Below are 9,521 nucleotides of genomic sequence, written 5' to 3' on the forward strand. Positions count from 1 at the left end.
GCAGCTGCTGCCGCCCATGGCCCATGCACAGACCGGGGGCCCACGTGCCTCCCCAGGTCCCCAGTACCACATCTCTGCTGGAGCTGCTGGGGTCCGATGGTCCTATAACCTAGCCTGCCTGGGTCACCCTTCATGGTGAATGGGGCCATCGAGCCCAGCAGCTCCTGCAGAGGTGCGGCGTGGCACAGGGGAGGGGGGAAAAGCCTGGGGCCACAGCAGAGGGGAGGGAATGGGCCTGGAGCTGAAGCAGGGGAACAGGCCCCAAGCTGAAGGGAGGGCAGGGGGATGGGCCCTGACCTGAACTGGCGGGGGGAAGGGGAAGGGGGAAAGGGAAATGGGCCAGATGCGGGGGGAGAGTGGGCCTCTGTCCCTGCTGGCCCATCATTCTTGACGGGCAATTTGCTAGTTTCTTGTATAATGATGGTAGGCCTAGGCTTACCAAGAACTACAAACTCCCCTCTAGGGCTAGATGGAGGCTAGTAAATGTACAACTAATTCTTTGGGACAGATCATGAGAAAACAGGAACACGGTTTAATGACTAGGGTGCCAAAGAAAACACCAAGCAGAGAACTCCAGCTAGCACCCACTGCCCCTTGAATGTATTTAAGGACCTGGTGGACACTGCCCAAAGCTGTGCACAGACCAGGGAAAGGAAGACAGCCTCACAGTTGCTTGAGTTCCTTCTGGCCAGTATTTCCTTCCTGGTACTGGAGTAGATGAACCATTGGTCAGACCCAGTATGGCATTTTCTGTGTTCAGGGAAGGCCAGTCACATTCCTAGGGTGACACAAGGGAATAGGCTGACATAGGTACTGTTAAGATGGCTCATCCTCTGCCAGGTGGTCAGCAGAGAAAAACTTGCATGGACAGGAAGTGAATAACAAGCACAGTGTTACCACATTGCTTCCACCACTGGAGACCCTGACAGTGCAAACCTTGCCCACTCTATGGGCTGGAGCCTATAAACATCTTCTGACAGGTACAGAAGACACCAGCCTTGCTCTGCTGAAACCATGTGGGCCAGCTGTAGGTACTCTACTCTGCAGCTGGGGGCATTAAGCTGGCTCAGCCCTTAAAATAATAAACCAATAATCATGCTCTTCTTCCTTTTATAGAACATTTCACATGAGGATTTAAAAATGCTTTATAAATAGTCTCATTGAAACAAACCCTGTCTTTCATGCCCACCTCTTTTAATAATTCTAGCAGCAGAACCTGACTTCTTGGTCACATCTACATGTGAAATTAGTGCGCCTGAATAAACTCTACTGCAGTTTGCACTGGAGTCAGCTGTGCCTGGGTGCAGTGTGCTCACATTTGCCCAGGACCACAGCAGTTCAAGCCAGGGTGGTCCTGGGCATATGTGAAGACATCATGCCTGGGAGCAGCCAACCTAGAGCAGGGAGCCCAGGGATCAGCCCCAGGTTCTGGGTGGTGGCGTCAGGTAGCAGAGGGGCTGGCTGGGGAATGAGGATGCTTCAGAGTGAAGCAGGCAGCACATATGTATTCCACCATAGGATACTACTTGTCCCATGAAGTACTATCCTATGGGAGACTTAACTAGTTTACTGCACTCTAATATGGGCACACGTGTAGACTGTCATGCTTTACTGCAGAGCTAATTAGTCAACTCCACAGTAAAGTGCATTTGTAGACGCACCCCTTCATTACTACAGTGCAGCCAATTAACTAACCCTGCTCTAACAAGTACCGTTCTTTTAATGAAATCTTCTCCTGCTCTTATGGAGGTTTGATATAATGTGGCTGTACTGAATCAGATTCACACAGATTCACAGAAGTTTAGGGCTGGAAGGGACTTTGTGAGATCATTGGGTCCAGCCCCGCCCCGCTCTAGGCAGGAAAGACTGCTGGGGTCAAATAACCTCAGCAAGGTGCATGTCCAGTCTCCTTTTGAAGATCTCCAGGGTAGGTGCCTGCACCACTCCTGCTGGGAGTCTCTTCCAGGGTCTGGTCACATGAACCATGAAGAAGTTTTTCCTTATATCCGGTCTGAAACCTTCTAGGAGTCTGACCTTTTGCTCCTGGTTTTCCCCTGGGGTGCTTTGGTGAATAGTTGTTCCCCTAGCCCCTGATGTTCTCCCTTGATATATTTGTAAGCTGCCACCAAATCCCCCCCAAAGTTTTCTCTTTTCCAGGCTGAACAGTCCCATATCCAGGAATCAATGAGTTGTTTCCCACCACCTCTTCCAGAAGTGTGCAAATTACTGCATGATTCGCATTTTACAGGATGGGGAAACTGAGACCCAAAGAAGTTACAGGACTCATCTGAGGTCACCCAGTGAGTGTGTGGCAGATGTGCACCCAGATCTCTAGTTGTAACAACCATGATCACATATGCCTAAATGCCTCCTTGAAGTGGGCCTGAGAGATCTACGTTAGGCAGTATGACTTTACATGTATTTCACAGTATCCAGACCATTTGAGCACTCTCGCTAGTCTTGGCTGAAGAATACCACATGCTATATTTAACAGCTCTGGCACTGCAGGCAGCTTGCTATCTAGGCAAACAGCACTTCTCTTCAAGGCCTTTGAGTGATAGGGTAAGATTTGAGAGGCCTGATTTTTCAGAGGTATTGAGTACCCATTATTCTATCTGGATTCAACAGGGGCTTTGGACCCTCAGCAACTGCGAAAATCAGCCCCTGCTATACAGTTTTAAAAATGGAGCCTTCCAGCCTTCTTTCTTCTGCACTTTATAGGCATTTCTAATATGGAATTAATACATTTCCTCCCTGAAGGGTCTTCTTTCATTTAATTCTTTTTTTTTAATCCATTCATTTCAGTGGGATAATAATGGCATCTTAATGAAACACATGGTACAGTCCTGATAAACTAAAAGGGCCAGATCTCAAGCTGGAATTATACCAATTTAAATCAGCTGATGCTCCAATTCTGTGGTTAGATAAGATGGAAAAAGTCACTAAAAAGGAGCCGAGACCATGAAATCAGAGGGGCAAGGACCAGTCATAGTCAACTGTAGCTCAGGGCAACAGCCCTGATTCAGATCCTCTCCCAGCGGTGGAGTTATTCAGAATGATTGAGTGAAATATATTAAGAGCATTATTTAGAAAAAATGAGAAAGGATAGTTTTCTGTCTTTCTCTTTCTTTGCATTCTGGGTAGATGCATACAGCTGGGTGGCAGCAGCACATGCTTCATTCATTAAGGAACCAGCTCCCATTTAAGCATCAGTTTGAGTAATCGGTCTGATCTCTGATAAAGTTCTCTGAGGACTGAGTTATCCTCAGGCTACTGCAAGCCCGTCAGACCTGCCTTCTGCTTTCTGCAAGAGCCTCCCATACATTAACTTGTCAAGGTCAAGTCCTCAGTGCTTATCTTCAAGGTGTTCAGTGCTGTAGGGTCCAGGTTGTCTAAAACAGTGTTTCTCAACCTTTTAAGTAGCAAGTGCCCCCTAACTTCTGAAAATTTTAATAAGTACCCCAACATTCAATTTTCCAGGGGATTTTATATTTACAGATTAATGTGTGCCATATGTTGGAAGAAGGGCTGTGTATATAAGGCTGTGATATGACACATGTCTGATCTGGTGTGGGTAGGGTTACCATCTTTTACACCGGGGGTGCACAACTCAAGTATGTACCTGGGTTAGAGGTGATGTAGGCCAAAGCTAGGAGCGCTGAACAAGTTATTACTGGGGAATTTAATTTTTTTAATTGCACCAATTTTTTGCTATAGTTTTGAGGGTGAGAGAGAGAGGAAAAGAGGGCGAGAGAGTGTTGGGGTACCCACATGCCCCCTGCCTGTGTCTTGCATACTCTCAGGGGTACACGTACCACAGGTTGAGAAACTATGGTCTAAAAGATCAACACAATCTCTGAGATAGGAACCAGAATCCATAGTTTTGCTCTTGTGGCTTGCTGGGACTTTCTGCCACTGTGGTAAAGCTCACCTGGGCAGGAGGCAGAATGTTCTCAGGGGCCAGTCCCAGATCAAGAAATAAATCCCCATGGGCAATCCCTTCTCAATTCCCCACCTGCAATCCAAGTGCCTGGTAAACTTCTTCCACCTATCTTCTAATAGCAACATAGAGCACTAGGGACATTTGAAATAAGTCCCCACCACCCCCAAAACAAAACCAGTCATTACAGTGGACACACAGGGGCCCATTCCTGTAGCCAGGTTGAAAGAATGAACCATGCTCACGTGATAGATAAGGTCACAAATTCTCATGGGCGGTATCTTTTATTGGATCAACTGTATGGTTGGGATAGGCGTAAGCAAGCATCACAGTACTTTTCCTCAAATATTAGTCACATAATTTACTGTACAATGGGGAGGGGCTCAGATACTACCCAGGCAACAGCAGTGTAAGAACCTGAATAGAATACGGTAGAATATAATTCTGCCTCCATGCTGTTTTTCGGGATGAACACCAGAGGTGTGTGTACCCTCTGCCTGGTGCTCGCTCACTCCCGTTCTCCCTTGTCCATTCAAACCACACTTTTCTTTGCAAATAAAGCCCTGTATGTCATACTGAGGAGAAGGCAAGATCCAGCCAGGACAGATAAATACCTTCATAGTGGCCATGGCAGCTTGATATTGGGAAGGCCTTACTACCTTGGTCCAAAGCTTCTGCAGGTAAAGCCAGTCTCGTCAGTCTTTTTGCTATTCAAAATCCTGGCCTGCAAGAGAAAGCAGCAGAAAAACAGCATTACATTTTCCTTTTTACAAACCTAGATTTTTTTATTTTTTTTTAAGTCTGGGTTTCAACTAGCAAAGGACTAAAAATGGAAAGGAAGAGGCTATTTGCAAAGTCATCACCTGTCTTGCATTGCCGTTGCGTGTGCGCCAGAAAAAGGGCAACTAGATTTCTCCTTATCTCTACAGCCATGGAGTGGCCTTTGCATCCTTTCATTGTTCAACATCTCTGTGGAGTGTAACAGTGGGTGTGTCTACTTGAGATGCTTCAGTGCCAAGTAGCGTAGTTTCCTGGGCAGTAAGCATGTGCATCTACATGTGCACATGCTTATTGCGCAGTAAACCTCACTAATTGCAAGTAAATTTGCTACCTGAAAATGCAAGTAGCAAATTTATTTATTACTAAATGCGCAGTAGTGCTCGTGTAGATGCCTGACCGGGAGCAAATCTGGTCAGCCGGCCACCAGAAGGCAATTGCTCCCTGCCCCTGAGAGGTGCCTGCTGTTGGGGTGGGCTCTGCCATCAGGGCCCAGTCAGGGGCTATGTCCCTCCTCCCTGGCAGCTTTAAGTCCCCCACTCTGAGATTGGGGCCAAGGAGTGGGGGCTGGGAGATCCTTATCTGCTGGCTTGGGCTGGGGATCCTGTCCCCCACCCAGCTCTGATTGTGGAGCTGAACAGGGAACAAGGTCTCCAGCCTGTTCCTTACCCACCTTGTGATCACAGAGCTGAGCAGGGAGCAAGCTGTGCAGTTCCCCCCCATGATCGCAGAGCAGGGGCTGGGAACTGGCCCAGTCAGGGGCAGGTCCCAGCCCTGTGCCCTGATCCGCCAGTGGGGCATCTAGTATGGCTGGGTGGGGAAACCTTGCTCAACTGGGAGTTCGCTGCTAGCTGTCCCACCGGCAAGTTGGGGCAGGGAGTTGGGACCTGCCCCTCCCCTGCAGCTCTTTCCAAGTCCCCTGCCCCAGTCAGGGACCTGGGAGCTCCCTGCTGCCAGGGCAGGGGGACTTTGTTCTCACCCCAGCAGCAGGCAGCCCCCTGGGGCAGAGAGCAGTGTCCCAGCCCTGGCCAGAAGACAGCTGTCTCCTGGCCCCATGCTCCCTGCTGGCCCCTGGTTAGCATGGGGGAGGGGGGGGATGGGGGCTAGAGTTCCCTCGGTGGCAGCAGGGGCCCATTGCAGGGTCCCAGAAAGTGAGTGCAGTTTGCTGCCATCAGCGGCAAATCTTCTCCCGCTTCCCTACATGTGTAAACATCTACCCAGGAGCATTTACTTGCGAGTAGTTTACTCATGAGTAAACTGCTTCTGGATCGAATGCACATGTATGCACCCAGTTTCACTTAAGTGTTAGCATCATCTGCTTTTTTTACATAAAACCAGCCTACGTGCATCTTTACTTCAGTGCCAAGCACAAGACTCTGGGCATGCCTATACAAGACGCTTTACTTGAGATTAGAGCAAATTACTGCACAGTACGTGTCACTGTCTACATGTGCAGAAACTTAATGTGCAGTAATTTGCTCTAGTTGCTACGTGTATTTACAAATAGCAAATTTATTTGGGAGTAATTACTGCGCAGTGCAGCATGTGTAGATGGCTGATCAGGAGCAAATGTGCTCTCAGTCATCTGGGCAGCAGGGGGTGGAATATTGCTCCCTGCCCCTGGGAGCTGCCTGCTGCCGGGGCAGACTCTGCCACTGGAGTCTGGGTGGGTACAATTTTCCCTTGCCCCAGCATCAGGGATCTCCCAGCCCCGCTCCAGGATCAGAGTGGGGGCTGGCAGATTCTTATCTTACCTTCTTAAGATTCCCCGAACCCAGGCTCCACGTGGTTGTGGAGCAGGTGCTGGGAGGTCCTTGCTGCGGGGGCAGGGGGACATTGCCACTGGATCCTGGGCAGGTACAGAGGCTGCCCCAGCAGCAGGCAGGGACTGGTACAGGACTAACAGGAATGGGAGCAGACTGCTACCATGAGCAGCAAATCTGCTTGTGCCTCCCTGCATGTGTAGATGCCTGCGTGGGGCTAAGAGGTCTTAACTGGATCAAATGATATAACTGGATTTATAATGATCAGATCCTGGTCCTTAACTGGGAAGATAATAATTACTTTAAAGTAAACCCACCCTGGAGCATTTGCACATGTAGATACGCCCACTGTGATGTGCACTTTGTGGGAGGAAAATGTCTTTTCTGTTGTTGGACCATGGAGAAAGTAAATTATTCATCTTCCCAGCTAAGGGCCAGGATTTGATCATTATAAAGGGGCTAGAAGCAATGATGTCCTGCAGGTCCTGATCTCAAGGCCACTTTTGCTATTTAGGAAAAGGAGCTGATCTTGTCTATTGATGCCAATCTGCCCAATAAAGCATTTGGAAAACCTGTTGTTTCTTTTTAGGCAACTACATAAATGAATGCTCAATGGATCAGCAGTTAGGAGAAGTCTTCATAGGGTTTACCTGTATTAGTCACAGAGCAAACAGCAGATTTCAGTAAGCTTTAATTTTTTGTGAACTAATCCAGAAAAGCCTTAAAGGCTGGGTAGGGAGCAGGGTGGGTGTACATCTTACAGAAACAGGGCTGATTAATGACATTTATCACTTTTAATAGGCAAAGCACTTGTAGTCTTCAGTCAATGCCTCTTCACCTCCCTATGAAATAAGTAGGTATTTTTATCTCCATTTTATAGCTGGGTACATCACAGACCTGGTTGAATTGTTCCTGTTGTGCATTTCCCAGCCTGAATCTCTTCTGCTATTAACTTGCTGGAGTTTTGGCACTGGACCTGAGGCTCTCTCAGCATGCGATGAGGAGAACCCTTAGATCCAATTGCCTAGGCCCTGTAACTAGTCTTCTTACTAGCTCTTGCATATCCTCCAAAACCCTGCCAGAGCTATGAGCTTTTGGTTTAAAGGGTGCCAATGGGGGCAGGTGAGATGTGGAGCACAAAACACCATCCCCCAGACATTTCACAGGACTCTAAAATACCCTCATTCTTTATTGTGCCCAAAAAGCACAGAGCACCTTTTTCTGCCTCAGTTTCTCTGTGACCCTGGGTGATTTTTTTTGGCCTGAGTTGTTCCAAATCTTTCTCCTGCAGCTCAGGGCCTGGAGTCTTTTCAGCCAAGCTCATTGTCTGTGACCTTGGTTGGTCCCACAGCTGTATCTGTGCCAGGAAAGACTGTCCACCTCTTCCCCTCTCGTGTCCAAAACTTCCTCTTCCTCTCACTCCGTGGGTGTTTCAGAATGCTATGTTCCATTAACCAACACCTGGTTCCTTCCTTCTGCTGCTGCTTTTTCCATTTTCCACTTCAGCAGCTCTTGAAACGAGGAAGTAACCTCTCTCAGTTCCAGCCAACCTCTTTAGCATAGCTATTGCTTTATCCAAAGCAGTCATTAAGTTTAACAACTGCCCATCTAATCTTATGTGGGAGACACTTGACAAAGCCCTATTCAGCAGTGGCAAATACACACAGAGGCATGTCGTGGGATGGCCAGTTTTACAGTAACACATTAATTATGCCAGTCAGAATTCAGAAGTAGTTCAGACAAGGTTCCTTGGGTGAATCTGATATCTTTTATTAGACCAACCCAAATAGTTGGAAAATAGTTATTAAATAGTTATGTCCTTAGACCAACATGGCTACAACATACACCCCTGCAACGAAGTAGTTCAGAGACGCATTCCCCAATCATTGTCGAGTAATCAGTGGCACAGAGTGGCTTATGCCCCTGGTTTTTGGAGGTGCCAAATACTTGCAGCTCCCCTTGAATTCAACTGTAAATATGGGTTTTCTTCATCTTCCTTTGAGTGTTTAGGCAAAACCCCTGATAGTGTAGACTGGGCTTGGAAGCCTGGGGCTCCTGGCTCCCAGTTACGTGCTTACGTACATCTCTGTCATTATGTCTAGATGATACCATTACTGCGTGGCCAACTCAGTATTAACAGCTCTCACATTTTATCAGGTAATTGCACTTGCTCATTTTTCTTAGAAGCTGACTTTCTGGAGTAACGAGATTATGGGAGGATCCCAGCTCATTCTCTAAATGATTTTCCAACCTTTGTGGGAGCTAAAAATTCAAAACCAGCAGAGAAATACTGCCCCTCCTCCCCAGGATTTATTACCTTTACATCTCTTGAATTTTTAGTCCAAGCTTATGATTTGGGGAGGTTCCATTCATGATTTTTGAGAAGCAAGATTTGTTTGGTAATATTTTTCATTGGACTAACTGGACAACAGGAAGAGAAGTTGGATAACCTTCTAGCTAACAAAACAAAGTGTTGTTCCTTGGGTCTGGCAAAGAAGCTGGTAGCGCCCAAGGTAAATCCCAGGTAGAACAGTTACTTATTTTAATGTTTTTTTGAGGACTTGGGGTTGGTAGTACTACTGCCCTGTTCTTTAGTACTGACAAGGGATGGGCCCATATTTCAAAGTTCATGCGTGTGTCTGAACTGCCCTCAGCATTCATATGGTTTGGATCTGAAGCTTTGGTTTAGACTGGGGGTGTCAAACTCGTTGTCCCTCAGGCTGAATCTGAACGGTGGGGCTTCCCATGGGCTGGAGCACCCACAAGCAGCAGTGTTAATTCCCATGGCTCCAAAACCCAGAGAGTTAAAGTCTCTGCCACTTGCCCCCTTGTCCAGGGATGACTAAAAGCTCCAGTTTCCATAGTGGTAAGGGGAAGGGAGGCGAGTGCCACTAACCCCCTGGGCTCTGGAACCAGCTATGTGGCCCATGGAAGTGGGTGGTCCAGCCCACGAGAAGGCCCCAGGGCTAGATGACCCATCTCCATAGGCTGGATCCAGCCTGTGGGTTGTCTGTTTGACACCCCTGGTTTATAAGGAAAGA

At 47.8% G+C, this 9,521-nt stretch overlaps 1 protein-coding gene across 4 annotated transcripts in view; it reads left to right on the forward strand.

The window, feature by feature from the left end:
* REEP1 (receptor accessory protein 1) overlaps positions 1 to 9,521 on the forward strand; it is an 80,316-nt gene that overhangs the window by 5,676 nt on the left and 65,119 nt on the right. For 3 of the 4 annotated variants that reach the window (XM_025210064.1, XM_025210066.1, XM_025210067.1), the window contains exon 1: positions 7,076 to 7,163. The exons of the other annotated variant lie outside the window; for it this stretch is intronic. In XM_025210064.1, the coding sequence (XP_025065849.1) occupies positions 7,093 to 7,163 (71 nt within the window). In that variant the 5' untranslated portion in view covers positions 7,076 to 7,092. Of the gene's footprint in view, positions 1 to 7,075; positions 7,164 to 9,521 lie in introns of those variants that run through there. 4 annotated transcript variants of the gene reach the window in all.

Source organism: Alligator sinensis, unplaced genomic scaffold, assembly GCF_000455745.1.
Source record: "Alligator sinensis unplaced genomic scaffold, ASM45574v1 scaffold656_1, whole genome shotgun sequence".
Classification (NCBI taxonomy): domain Eukaryota; kingdom Metazoa; phylum Chordata; order Crocodylia; family Alligatoridae; genus Alligator; species Alligator sinensis.